Source organism: Terrapene carolina, unplaced genomic scaffold (genome assembly GCF_002925995.2).
Source record: "Terrapene carolina triunguis isolate 2854851 unplaced genomic scaffold, T_m_triunguis-2.0 Scaffold583, whole genome shotgun sequence".
Taxonomy (NCBI): Eukaryota; Metazoa; Chordata; order Testudines; family Emydidae; genus Terrapene; species Terrapene triunguis.
Window position 1 is genome coordinate 374884 of NW_020664934.1, and position 15122 is coordinate 390005.

At 47.3% G+C, this 15122-nt stretch overlaps 1 protein-coding gene across 3 annotated transcripts in view; it reads left to right on the forward strand.

Annotated features, from left to right (window-relative positions):
* The window catches only part of KIF1A (kinesin family member 1A), a 162351-nt gene that overhangs the window by 18428 nt on the left and 128801 nt on the right, over nucleotides 1-15122 (forward strand). For all 3 annotated transcript variants that reach the window (XM_029913322.1, XM_029913320.1, XM_029913321.1), the window contains exon 2: nucleotides 13566-13642. In XM_029913322.1, coding sequence (XP_029769182.1) covers nucleotides 13566-13642 — 77 coding nt within the window. The remainder of the gene's footprint in view (nucleotides 1-13565; nucleotides 13643-15122) is intronic.

Genomic DNA, 15122 nt, shown 5'->3' on the forward strand with positions numbered 1-15122 from the left:
GATATTTAATTTCAAGTCCCATTGGGACTACCCAACTGCTTAACGTTGAGCACATGCCTAAGTGCTGTTCTGAGCCAGGCTCCTAGTGCAGACCAGTGACAATGGGAAGGTAAGGAGAAGGGCAGACACCAGTGCAGGCTTGCTCAGGTGCCATCTACATCTTGTGTGCTGGGCTCCCAGTATCCTGTCTGTCTGCATCACAGTTCAGAGTCACAGTGAGCCTCTGAGCTCCATTTGGATTTGAGTGGCCGGCTTGAGGACTCACTTGGAGGCCTTGGGAGGAAGGGCAGGGTGGCAGCATATTCCAGGTTAGTTGGCAGGTAGTCTTTGAGGTGAATGTCAGCCTGCTGTCAGTTTCACTGGCCGGTGGCCATTCTGTAGGGGGTTACAGAAGCCAGGACAAACGACCAGTTTTTGCAAAGCCACCAGAGATACAGGGACATTTGCAGCTTTCAGGGACATACTGTCACCCTAAACCTGGGGGACCCTCAGCCCAAGACCACCCCGAAATAATATTTAGAAGTGGTTTTGAGCATCTGAAAAATCCCCCTCCCCTAGAAGCCCAAAGAAGCAGGTTTGACCAACATTGTATTGCCTCTTTTCACAGCAGGGCAGGGAAGCAGAGGGGCCAGAAATACTGCATTCTGACTTCCTTTCTGCAGAGCCCCTGTGGGGACTGATCTCTGAAGAAGAGCTGGAAGGGGTGCTACCAAAGGGAAGGGGTTGCTCCTCCCCCACTGGTCTCTATTGCTTGCTCACTGGTCTGGCTGGAAAGAGCCCGGCAGGAGTCTGTGCTGGGCATCATCTGCATGCAGCACAGAATTGTTGGTAATTAGTAGCTGCATGCATCAAATCTGCTATCTCCTGCTGCTTAAATCAGTGAAAGCTGGTGGCTCTTACGGCAGCACAGCTGAGACTCTTGGATGACATTTCTGGGGACATAATAAATTGGAGGGTTTTTTCTAACTCTGTGCTCCCCTCTTATGAATCCTGCAGGCTCATCTGTTTCCATAGCTCTGTCTTCATGGATATCCTCTCTCTTTCTGCCTCTTTTAGACTGTGTATGCCACTGGTGCTAGTGGATCTGTGACTCCCACTGGTAAAGCTGATGAAGTTGGTAAGCCCAAAGTGAATCCTGGCTCAGGCAGCAAGGAGGTTAAAGGAGTCATATGAAACTCTGGCCTGGGGATTCAGTCTGTTGCTGCTTTAGGGACAGAATGGCTAGAGAGAGGGCAGATTTCAGAGAAGGGTCATTCATAGACATAGGCAATAGGGACTTGATCCAAAGCCCATTGGAGTCAATGGGAGCCTTTCCGTTGACTTAACTGGACTTTTTCCTCACCCCACTGGATATTGCAGTTCATAATACATAGGTTTCACCCTTGAAACCTGGGCCAGTCTCCTCTGTGAGTCTTCAGAGTGTCCTTGTTGCTTGCAGCATTGGTTCTCAAAAATATGTTCTCGCACCCCTTATCAAAAATTGTTGAAGTAGGTCAGTTCTTTAAACCTAGATATATCATAACTATAGAATGAAAGAGAAAGAATTATATATTTATTTTAATTTCACAGTTAAAATTTAACCAAGTAATTGTAAAAAATGTGTAATGTTAATAAATACATAGGTTTGATGAAACAAAGTAGTTGTACTTATGTGCCTGTGCTTAATTTGTGTTTTTGATGATTTACCTTCTAAAAAAATCTGGCATGTCTTGCACCCCCAGAATGGGCATCTCACACCCCCAAGGGGTGCATGCACCCCAGGTTAAGAATCACTGATCTAGAAGATATCATCAGAGATGCTTAGTTTTGCAGTTCTCAAACTGTGGATTTGTGTCTCCAGAGATAACATGCTTGTTAACAGCAAAAATGTTTTAAATAAATAAATAAATAATGTATAGAGGTGAGAAATAACAGACCTCAGCCCTATTGTCACTCTGCAAATTTGTGTACACAGAGTCAATCCCTTACCTCTCTCTAAAAGTGCAAAGTTTCAAAAAGTTCAATGAGTAGAAGATTGTTTGGGCGGAATAGATCTGGACAAGAAGTCTGGAGATAAATGTAAGAAGGGAGGGACAGGCAGTAGAAACAAAATTGAAACTGTTTGAGCAGCATATTCCAGAAGTCTTGAGGTCTTTCTGAGTGTAGCCTTCATTGATTTGAGATCTATCATACCATTCTTTCACTAGAAGGGAAAACCTATAATGGCAGCAGGCCGTAAAAGAGATCCAGTTTGGGAATATTTTAATGAAGTTCCTCTACCTGTGGGTAAGACAGGCATGCATGCAAAATGCAAACAGTGCAACAAAGAAATGCAAGGCCTGGTTGCCCGAATGAAACAACATCATGAGAAGTGTTCCTTCTCAGGAGGAAGCTGCGTTGAAGATGATGAAAGCAACATGTCTGAACATGCAGGATCTTCAGGTTGGTCAACTTTTTTATTTCATACTTCTTTCTTAAGGACTGCCTGTCTTCTTCCTTCTGGACTATTCTTGAATTCTCATGTTTGAGCAAAAAAAATATAGTTGTTACTCTATGGTACTAACATTTTAGATGCAGTTGTGATAAAAAATAAATAGCTGAAATAGGCAGATCTTCCTTTTACAATTTCACCTTTAAAGTAGTACTGAGTGTCAGTGAATGCAATGAGTAATACTAAATGAGCAGTATGGTAATAATAATTAAATAACTTCATTGACTTATTTTGTTTAGGAGAATCCATCCTCAACATACAGGATTCTGAAGACTATCCACCTTCAAGATCACCACCATTTTCTATAGTTTCAGAGTTATCTGCCAATGACAGTGTTTCAGTCACATCATGTATGGCACATAGCCACAGTATATCACCTATAGCAAAAAGAAAAAAAAAATCTCTATCATCCAGAAACAACCATAGATAAGTTTGTGATAAGAACCAGCAGATTACAAAAAGAGGTAATTGATGAAAAACTTGCCCAGTTTGTTTATGCAACAAACTCTCCTTTCCGTATGATTGAGAACCTACACTTCATTAACATGGTTCGGTCATTAAGACCAGGATACAGTCCACTCAACAGAGCAGATGTCACAGGCAAATTGCTGGATAAAGTGTATGAAAGAGAAATTGAGCAGTGTGTAAAAGGTCTAGAGGATGAAATTGTTAACCTGAGCATTGATGGGTAATCCACAATAATCCTGTTGTACGTGCTTGTGTGACAACAGAAGAAGGGAATGTCTTCCTTACAGAAACAATTGATACATCAGGAACTGCACAGACAGCAGAATACTTACAAGAAGTAGCAGTAAAAGCTATCACAAACTGAAAAAAAAATTAAAATGTCTAATACGCAGCTTGGTCACAGACAATGTATTCAAGATAAGAAGAAATTTAGAAGAGAATGAAGAGAGTCCCAAGCTAATAACATACAGTTGCAGTGCTCATTTGATGCACCTCTTAGCCAAAGACTTCAGTGTTCCAGAAATAAAGGCTAATGTTGTTGAAATTGCAAAATACTTCCTTAAAAACCACTTTGCAGCAGCTGCTCTGAAAAAAGTGAGAGGAACCAAGCTAACTCTCCCACAAGACGTGTGACGGAACTCAATAGTGGACTGTTTTGAGCACTATATCAAAAACTGGCCTAATCTGATGACAGTTTGTGAACAAAATTGTGAAAAAATAAATGGCACTGTCACAGCTAAAGTTCTCAACATTGGGCTTAAGAGAAATGTTGAACAGATGCAGAGTACCCTGAAGCCTATTTCTGTAGCCTTGAACAAAATGCAAAGAAATAGCTGTTTTATTGCTGACGCTGTTGAAATTTGGAAGAAATTGAGTGAGATATCTTAAAAAGAGAAATATGCAATGACAGAGTTAAATTACAAGCATTAAAAAACAAATGGGACAAGCAATATCTGTAGCTCATTTTCTTGCAAATACTCTCAATACTCGGTACCAGGGTCAAACCTTAATTGCTGGACAAGAGGAGTTGGCTATGACATGGACATCTAGCAAACATCCCTCCATAATGCCAACTATAATAAACTTTAGAGCTAAGGGTGAACCATTCAAGAAATATATGTTTGCTGATGATGTTTTGAAGAAAGTCACACCCGTGAACTGGTGGAAGTCACTTAAGCACTTGGATTCAGAGACTGTTGAAGTGATAATCTCACTTTTAACAGCAATAGCTTCTTCTGCCAGTGTAGAAAGAATATTTTCTTCCTTTGGACTAATTCATTCCAAACTGAGAAATCGTTTGGGACCTGAAAAAGCAGGAAAGCTTGTTTTTCTTTTCCAGATTATGAACAAACAGGAAAATGAAGGTGAAGACGACTGAGTTAGCTACAGAAGGCAATATTTTAAGTTTCTCATGTTGAGCTGGCTGACATAGTCGATTTAATTTTTTTTTTTAATTTCATTTAACTATTTTAGTTAAAAACAATTTTAATAAAAACAAACCTGGTTTAAAAAAAAACTTGAATGTTTAACTAAATTCAAAAATTCATACGCTTGTTTTGTTAAAATATTATGTTTGCTATTGAAGAAAAAAATCCAGAATACATAACATTGTTGTTTTAGTTAAATAAAACAATTTAAATGTCTGTCTGGTGATGTTCCTCTCCTAATACAGCATGGCAGAAAAATCCTCCAAATATTGATGAACCTGTTGAATTGGAGATATTTATGAAGTTATTGGGAGGTGGATTGGAATATCAAGCAGAGTGCCCCACGGGTCTGTCCTGGGGCTGGTTTTGTTCAACATCTTCATTAATGATCTGGATGATGGGATGGATTGCACCCTCAGCAAGTTTGCGGATGACACTAACCTGCGGGGAGAAGTAGATACGCTGGAGGGTAGGGATAGGGTCCAGAGTGAACTAATCAAATTGGAGGATTGGTCTAAAGAAATCTGATGAGGTTGAACAAGGACAAGTGCAGAGTCCTGCACTTAGGACGGAAGAATCCCAGGCACTGCTACAGGCTGGGGACTGACTGGCTAAGCGGTAGTTCTGCAGAAAAGGACCTGGGGATTACAGTGGACGAGAAGCTGGAGATGAGTCAACAGTGTGCCCTTGTTGCCAAGAAGGCTAACGGCATGTTGGGCTGCATTAGTAGGAGCATTGCCAGCAGATAGAGGGAAGTGATTATTCCCCGCTATTGGGCACTGGTGAGGCCACATCTGGAGTCCAGTTTTGCGTCCAGTTTTGGGCCCCCCACTACAGAAAGGATGTGAACAAATTGGCGAGAGTCCAGCGGAGGGCAACAAAAATGATTAGGGGGCTGGGACACATGACTTACGAGGAGTGGCTGAGGGAACTGGGCTTATTTAGTCTGCAGAAGAGAGGAGTGAGGGGGGATTTGATAGCAGCCTTCAACTATCTGAAGGGGGCGGGGGTTCCAAAGAGGATGGAGCTAGACTGTTCCCAGTGGTGGCAGATGACAGAACAAGAAGCAATGGTCTCAAGTTGCAGTGGGTTAGATCTAGGTTGGATATCAGGAAAAACTATTTCACTAGGAGGGTTGTGAAGCACTGGAATGAGTTACCTAGGAAAGTGGTGGAATCTCCATCTTTAGAGGTTTTAGGGTCCGGCTTGACAAAGCCTTGGCTGGGATGATTTAGTTGGTGTTGGTCCTGCTTTGAGCAGGGGGTTGGACTAGATGGCCTCCTGAGGTCTCTTCCAACCCTAATCTTCTATGATTCTAACACCTGGATAAGTAATAGTAGCACTGCCAGCCTGTAGACATCAGGCTTGATTTACAAAGGAGCCTAAGGTAGTTAGGTGTGCAGATCCATGGGAATTGGTCACTTGACTCCCTGTGAAAATCTTCTTTGAAAATCCCAGACTAAAGTCTGATCCTGGAAGCACTCAACACGCACAACCCCTGCTTGGTGTCAGATACACATCCCAGAACAGAGCTTGAAATGACACTTGCCTTGGTTAATGTGTGAAGTCAGTGGGAGTCCTGGGCACTGGAGTGCTTCTTCAGTTCAGACCAATTGTGTGCTGTGTGATTTCACTGCTACAGACCAGGCCAGAGGTGAGGCACAAGATCAAGAATGTGCGCAGCACAGGATGTGCTGCCAGCTGCCTGGCTTCCCTGTGCAGGGGACATGGCCATCCAAACTGAAGAGCTTGTGTTCTAAATGCAGGGCACTTTGGAATGATCTCAGTGATTATTGGAGCCCAAGGGCGATGGTGAGTGGGTGAAGGACAGATACACTGTTGGCATTAGCCAGTGGGTTTTCAGTGTGGTGTCACCATTGTGCTGGTTTGCCGTGGACCAGGTTGTTGCTGGAGCTCAAGAAGTGGGGAGCAGGGTGCGAGGAGGTGCCCTGGTCAGGGAGCTAGCTGCAGTGTGTCTGGAACACAGGCCTGTTGCTTGTGGGGTGCTGGCTGGCTGAACTGGATCAAGGTGACGGTGCAGAGGTGTCCCTCTTTCCGCCTCTGCACCAATCTGGGCAGCTGCTGGGTCTATGCTCTGGCTAGGAACGACTCCCTGCAATTCCCCTGGGACTCCGGCACGGCACCCGTGCTCCCCCTGCAATGCTTTTGGGGGTGCCATGGGCACAATCCAGCCTTCTCTTCATTTCCCATTCCTCCCTGTCTGTATCAGGGCCATTATCACCGCTTTCCTGTGCGGCTCTTTGTGTGGTGTGTGTACCCTCCTTCTCCTCGCTATCCTTTTGCTCTGTGATCTGATGAGCCAACCCTGTGTAACACAATGAAGCCAGCTGAACCCCTCTGATCCGCTTGGCGCGTGAGCTGCCTGTATCTCCTACTCTGCGCTGGCGGCTTCTTCTGGGAGGACATTTGAAAGTTGCTTAAACTTGCCGAGTAACTGATCTTGTGGTCGTTCGGCACGTGCTTGCTGCTGACTTGTCTCTCCAAGCTTATGTGATTCTTAAGATCTAATAGACATTTGTGGGGGGGGGGAAGGGGGGACGCGATGGAAAAAGAAATGATGCATTCTCTGATTTCTGTGGAAAAGTCCTTTTCAGCTGGGGGGAGGGGAAGGTAGATTCCTGTTTTTCCTGCAGTTCAACACAATGTGTTAATCTCACGGGGCCCTGCGGTGGCAGTGGGAGAGCTCAGCTGTGGAGTCCCATGGCGATCCATCCTCTCCTCTTCCTGGTTCAGTCTCTCTAGGTAGCCCCTAGGGGAGAGTGAGAGACAGCGTGGACTAAACTGCCAGCAGGGCATCCGCTCCTGATCAGACACTGATAGCACCACCGCCCAGGGGTCTGCCAGAGCTCAGCAGGTGGCTGAAGCCGAAGCTGGGCTGACTGAGGGAGGAGCACTTTTAAGACGCCCCCCCCCCCCCGCATAACCACTAAGTCATTCTGTGGCTTGGGTATCCACCTGGATTCCTCTTTGCTTCTGGGTACCCCAACAGCCCCAGCGGCAAAATCCAGCCTACCCTAGCTGCAGCTGGCAGGGAGACTTCTGCTTCCTCCTCTTGCCAGATGCAGAATTGGCCTTGGTGATCCATGCAGTCACCTCCTCTGAGCCTGGTGACTGGGGTCCTCCATGCCTAGGTGTGCAACCGCTGACCTCAGAATAACTGCAGCTGGTTGGGAACACAGGCGAGTGTGTGCTCAGTGACGCAGGCTTTGCTCCAGGGCTCCACCACACTCTCTGCAGTGGTTTGCCACTGAATAGCAGGTCAAACTCCTCTTGAGAGCCCTCCATGGCCCTGGGCCAAGTAGCTCGAGGGACTACCCCACCCTGTGTAATGATGACCCTCCATGACAGCCTCACTCTGCCCAGCCAATAGCCCTGCCAGCCTCCAGAGGGAAACCCCATGTGCACACACAGCAGGCCTTGCTCGGGGGCAGGCCAGGAATCTCCATGTGGCTACGAAGCTCACTTCCCAGAGAGATCAGGATGGCCACAGACCACACTGACTTTGGAGCTATCTGTAACACGCACTTCTTCAACCAGCATTCCCATGTTTCTACCCCTTTGGGGGTGGCAGATTTTTGCTTAAAATATTTTTTATATATAAATACCCTTGCTGATTGCAGGCAAAACAGAGGAATTACCCCCATATTTTTTGGTGTTTGTTTTATAGGCAGGCCAGGTTTTAATGGCTTCTATCTTTATTAGGTAATTTGCATTAACACAAACACTTTCTGGATTGCTTTTGGATTCAAAGCCATTAGCAGCTCAGCGACTCTGTCTTAAAAGGGACACAATCAATTTTCACCAGAGTTCTGATTACTTTTAACTTTTGCTTTTAAAACACACAGTGATTTAAAAAGGAAAACACAACCTTTTGTGGCTTCCTTTGGAGCCCTTATAGGATTTTAATTAAGTATCATGGTAGGTTTGCATTTTTTTACCTTTTTTTATAATATACACCGCACATATACTGGGGAAAATGCACATTCCTTTTACATTTCTTTGTTTTTACATAGATGTATATAGATTACATCCCCTTTATACATTTTGGGCAGTTAAGTACCAGTAGAACCTCCTTATGTTCTTTTAACAAATTTGAGTACTAAATTGTCCATAGTCAAATGATTTCCATTAGATAGCTTTTTTGCCTGGATTATTTACAGACATTCCTTTGGAAAAGGGCCCATTTTCCTCCAGAATAGCTGCAAAGAAACCAAGAATTCTCTTTTTCTCTAACACTTTTACAACATTTAACTGTTTAATTCCCTCCAGCCTCTGCAGAGTTAACTTTTCACTCTCTTTCCTTAAATCACTTGCTTATCTTCCAAAATGACACTGTAATCAACTTAGATTTTACCATTCCAAGTACTATTTCAGAGATTTAAATTCCCCATATCTGTATGTACTCCTTTCCTTACTCCTGCCACTATGCCCTCAAGGCTTCCAACCTGTTTTCCAATTTCTTTATTTGTTGTCTGCCTGCTTATCTGGGCCCGATCCTGTTTTTCTCATTGAACCGTCCCTTTCCATGGGCACAGGCTTTGTTCCACTACCAATTTAGCAAGGAGGGTGGGCTCCTTAACTAGCCCCCATCTCTCCTTTCCTCTTCATAATCACCCCACGGGGTGCTCTCCTTGTAGTTGGGGGTGCCGTACATATGACCTTCTCCCCCTTCACCCGCTGGACCTCTCGGTTTTAATGAGGGCCGTTATAGGGGTGCAACAAGGTTCCGCCCAAAATCGAGGATCCTCACAAGGTTCACCCGAATCATTCCCCGTGAGGCTTGCCACCTGGACCGAATGCACGGCCAATTGACATTTTAACTGTTCAATTTCCTTTTCATGGCGAGCACACTGCCTTCATGGCTTATGCTGAGCACGAATAGTCAAGTCTTTGACTAGTCCCTGAAGGACTGGTATTTGCTTAGCCAGTGCTTCCAGGTGGGTGCGTTCTGCCTTTTCCGCCTGGAAGTCCTGTCTCAAGGCTTGCAACTTGTCCTGGGCATAGGCTTGGGTTGCAGCCTGGTTAGTAATCTGCGCTTTCAGTTGCTCAATTTCCACCAGCTGTCGGGTACACACCTCCTCCCTTCTCCCCAACTCCTCTTTCTGTCCTGACAACATTTGATACCACATGGCTGCTGCAGTTCAAATTACTCCCACAGCGGCCCCTAGCTTTTTACCCTTTTGCTTTTTTTACACGGAACCCCAGGGATTGTATCCCGCCTTGGTGAGAACCCTCTCCAGCCGTGAGAGGTCCTCACCCCCCTTTGAAAGAGGCAGCAGAGTTCTGTCCCTCTTTGCTGCCTCCCCCATGGCTCGGGCATCAGGTCCACCTGCCTCCCGTGACACCAGCGGGCTGGGCAGCCGGACTACCGTGTCCGCGCTCCATAATGCCTGTGCGTCCAGCCTTGAACCCATTGTTGATGCCATCGCCCATGACTGCGGGACTCCCGAGTTCGCAGCTGTACCCTTCTGTTTCCTGAACATGTTATCACAATCCGTTAGTACCACTTTTAAGGTGTTTTTAATTACTTGAGATTTCACTCTGCCCACACTGACCGGCACCGGGGCTTACAATGTTCACGCCCCCTGGGCCCGAGGGAGAGATGCTAAGCCTCCCTCCGTATTACTCGGTCCAATACCACTGAGGGTCCATACACCAAAAACCCTTCCTGGGCAGAGCGAGACACCCTATGTTCTCCTCTTCAACTCAGGCATGCTACGGCTGAGGATGTATGCACCGAGGATTATATGCGTGGAGCGAGACTGCCTGAGTCCTCCTCCCATTACCCGGGACTTGTACAACCCGGGGGTATATCCACCTGCACCCTACCCCCGCCAACCGGGGTGGAGAGAGGAATGCTAAACTTCTCTCCGGTTCTCAGACCTACTGAGGCTGAGAGTGGGCACACCTTTAATCATAAAATCCTCAACATGGAATACCAACAGTGCTGGACAGAGCAAACATGAAATACCAAGGGCAAAGCAGTTGGTGCGCTCTGCAGGGACCCCCTCCGCAATTCTCCATCAAAACTGTGACAGATTTATGTTACCAATCTGCCTGAGGCGTCAGGTAATCAGGCTGAGGCCGCAGGATCTTTAGGGGAGGAGATGACAGAGCATACTTAGGGCTGGTCCACACTACCCGCCTAATTCAGTGGGTAGAGATCGATCTTCTGGGATCGATTTATCACATCTCATCTGGACGCGATAGATCGATCCCAGAAGCGCTCCCCCGTCGACTGCAGAACTCCTGCTCGCCGAGAGGAGGAAGCGCTGTCGACGGGGGAGCCTGCCTGCGCCGCGTGGACCCGAAGTAAGTACTTTTAGTTCGATATAGGAAACGTCAACTTCAGCTACGCTATTCTCGTAGCTGAAGTTGTGTTTCCTATATCGATCCCCTGCCCCAGTGTGGACCAGCCCCAAGTGTCTAAGTTTTAAAGCTTTATTAATAAAATAATAAAATAACGGCGGTGAGTGTTGGGACTGCTCCCACGTCACTCAAAGGAAGCAAGAAAGCGTTAGTACCCCAGCCCTAACCCACTTTCATACTCACACACGCACGAAACGAGGCTGGTCAAGCCTGGGTGTAATGTAAGAAGAAGTGGGGGGGGACGGGAGTTCTTGTCCCATGCATAGGTCATCCAGGGTCCGCTGTGATCTCTGACTTGCTTTGGCACTTGGGAGGGTTTTTAGTCCTGGGTTCTTTTGGGGGTGTTTTTGTTTAGGGCCCTCTGTTCCTGGTGCCAGTCCAAACCGACTCACTGTGGCCTCCATGGCTTTCCCAAAACACACCTGCTCCAGAGACTTTGTTTTCCCCCCGGTTGGCCTTCGCCATCTCATTCGCTCTCACTGTTCTCACTGCAATCTCTGCAGCCTTGCTCAACTTAGTTCTCCCCTTCTCACGGGTGGGCAGCTGCAGATTTCTCGTCGAGCTCATGACCTTGGACCAGGGTCAGCGTCTTATCTTCAGACGGAGCTAGCTGAAGTGTCAAGTTAACCTGTTCTCTTCCTCCCCCCCCCCCCCTTTGGCCTTTTGCAACCTGTAAAGGAATCTTCCACTTTACACTCACACACCTTTGACCCGCCCCCGAAATGCCTTGCGATGCTTGCAACCGTGTTAGCAACATACAATGCTAATTTGCCTCCCCGTGGGACCCCCTGGGGGAGGGAGTCCTTGGGCCCGTGACACCCCTACGGCTGCTGGGGCTGGGATGCCCTGCTAGGCCTGCTGGCTGCATTGAAGTGATGTGCCGGAGTGATCATAGCACCGGCAACACACACAATGGGTAAGGCAGGTTACTGGGCTGTAGGAAGCCAGAACCGGGCAGCATGGCTGAGAAGGTGATGAGTCATGGCCGCTGCATGGCGTGTAGGGAAGGGTGGCTGGTTTACAACGATGATAGTATGTGATTTACTGTCCCTGGCAGATGGTTGACTCAGCAGAGCTGGCTCTATGGCTGTCCCTGGGAACGGATGTGTTCCCCCACCCTGCCTTTTCTATCTGTTAATGATGTTTAACAGCTTGGGGGTCACATCCAGGTCTGGGGTGAACAGCTCCTCCCCAGGCTGAGAGCAGGGACCTGTATTCTCATTGCTGCCTTGGAGGTTCCAGCAGGGCAGCCTCAAAGCTCAGTCTGCAGCGGCTGATGACAAAGGGTTAAAGGTGGGCTCCTATGCTCTCACTTTAGGCTCTGAGGAGCCCAGATCACACCAGTGTCCTTTAGACTTCTCTATGCTGCTGAGACCATAGTGCTCCACCCACCCACCCAAGAGTGACGGAGTTGTTTTCTTGCTCCATTGGCTGGCAGGGGCATGGATCAGAGGAGGGAGTGCTCTGCAGCAGCATGCCCAGCACCAGTGGCTCAGCTGATGTTTGCATTGCTCTGCAGCCCCAGCTCCGGCCAGCTCACAAGCAGTGGTTATGGACTCTGGAGGCAGTTCTAGTCAGCCAGGTGGCTGCTGTGATCCGCAGGCCTTTGTGTAGTATGAGATGAATGAGGGGTTCTGGGCGTATTTGGAGGGCCCCAGGCTACATGGGCTCTTCATGGCGTTTCTCGGCTGCGTGTTGGAGAATCACAGCAGGAGGCAGTATTTGTATTTCCATGCATCTGCAGCCCGGTATATGCCAGCACTTTCCCCGTCCAACTGGCAGGGGTGTGGACATCCTGCACGGGAATTGCATCAGACTGCTTACCGAGGTCTGGCTCTAGCCAGTCCCCACCCCCTCCCATCAGTCACAGCTTCAGGGAAATATCCCATACCTGCTGGAGCTGCAGATACCACCATCTAAGCCTTCGCTAAGTGAAGCCATTACTGATTAATAAACCTTGTCCTGAGCAGGACTCCTGGTTGAAATGATGCCCCATTATTTGATTATATACGATTACCCAATTATTTCCCTACTATCAAAATAAATCCCTGCTTCTCCCCCACCCCCAGTCCTATTGCACTTGAAACAAACTAGCCAGCCAAGAACACCCAGGCTTTTTCTCCTTGCGACTCAGCAGCCTACCCGCCTCCCTTCTGAATGCTTACCTCGGCAAAGAGGTAAGCCTGTAACATAGTCTAGTCAGATGAAGATTGGACTGTCTATTTGTCTGCCTTTCCCCTGCATCTCACTCCTCGCTAGTAGGGACCATCTGTAGGGGGAACAGTGGTCCAGTTTCCATGCCTGTTCAGTGCCTGGCCCTTCTGCTAAGAGTGCCAAAAAGGGATTTGGTGGCGGTTTTGTCATGTGGACACTGAGAACTGGACTGAGACCATCAACTCGGGGGGGAGGGATAGCTCAGTGGTTTGAGCATTGGCTTGCTAAACCCAGGGTTGTGAGTTCAATCCTTGAGAGGGCCATTTAGGGATCTGGGGCAAAAACCTGTCTGGGGATTGGACCTGTTTTGAGCAGGGGGTTGGACTAGATGACCTCCTGCGGTCCCTTCTAACCCTGATATTCTATGATTCTAACTCCTTTAACCACACCCAGCCATCAGATGGCAGCAGCAGCCTTCTAATGCTGGTGTAAGCCAGTTATCTAGAGGCAAACAAGCTCCATCTCCATGACTTGCTGTGCTGTTCATTTCCAGTTCTTTATGGCAGGTGTCTCCAGAAAGGTTTGATTGCTAATGAGGGTGGCCAAATGCTGACAGCTCGTCTACAGTGTGTTTGTATCTATCTGTTTCTTTCTAGCCATCGTTAACCCAAAGCAGCCCAAAGAGACGCCCAAAAGCTTCAGCTTTGACTATTCCTATTGGTCTCACACCACGGTAAGTGGAAACCTGCTGTTCCAGGTGGATTTTCCTGCTTTGAGGCCCTTTTGCAATGGGGAGTTTGTTAAGAAGCTGGGGTCAGATGGAATGGAGTGATCCAAAGGTTTTGATATAAGGACTGCCAGCTGTGAAAGAGGGGGCAGTCTCCTTGACCATTGTACTTTAGGGTTCACCTCCTTACGAGATGACTTAGCTGATGTGGTCCCAAATCAACCACTGGGTGGCGCACCAGGGCTGGTCACCCTTCCCCCTTCCAGCCACTGTGAAAGAACCCAAGCCGTGGGTTTGCAAACAGGTCTGAGGGCGGGGACACAAGCCCTTTCATTATGGCTAGATGGGAGCAGGTTCCCAGAACTATAGGTAGCAGCAGCATCCTGATACTGTTTTCTGTTGTGACTCAGGTCACAGGGTGGAAAAGGTCGAGAACTGCTGATCTAAGCTAAAAAATGATCTGTGGTAATCCCATGACAATGTAACCCAGCTGCACAGCTAGGGCCAAGGGAATGCAGTGAAAAGTCCTGTGCCATGAATACATTCACTAAATAATTGTTCTTCAGCTGTGTTTGTGCCCTTTGTGCACTTGCTTTCCACAATCGTTTTAGCCAAGGAGTTCCCTGGCAAGGGTATTCACTGAAACATGAATAGTGGCTGGAAGCTCATTTTTATTGTCTGTCTATGAGCATTGCTTCCAGGAAACTGGCATCTATCCATTCCATTCCTCCACTCAGAAAGCAGAAACACAGAGACCAGTCACAGCATGAAGTAGGAATATAGGTGACCAATCACAGCTTGAATTTTCATTACTTGCAACAAAATGCTCCCAAAAAAGCTACAGGTTGAAAGTAATTCATGTGAAGTGTTTCAGTAATTTCACATAACAGACCAACCTGAGACACAGTAACAGTCTGCTCCCAGACAATTCACACACAACTAGCCCTGAAATCTGACTAGCTGTTGTGAATTCTTTGCCCAGCTGTGTTCCTGGTTCCTCACTGTGTCCCCTGTGCTCAGTGGGCACTAAAGAGCCTCAAATGTGTTAGCTACAAGGCTGGAAGGAGGTGTGCTGTACTGGAGGTAGAAACCAGATAGCATTTCTGAGAAAGCTTTTTACTAGGACACATCAACTGGAGCCAAGTCCCTTATTTAACAATCTATTTCAATTTCAATCATCTAACTCAGAAAAGGCTCTAGGCACCCAAGGCATAGGTATCTGTGTAATCCAACCTGACACAGCTAGGCTGCAGCAAGCCAACAGCTTCCCTCAGCAGTGCAATTTCCATCTCCCCTCCAGCCCTAAACCCCCAAATACAAATCTTACCCCTTCCCAAATGCCTGCCTGTCACAGAGCGCGTCACTCACCACCAGACTGATGCCTCCCCCTGGTCATTCTAGGGATTAGCTCAAGGCCAACACTCCTGTCTGCCTTCTGCACCCTGTCACTCCTTCTCAACAGTCCACCTGCAACTCCTTTTCCTCT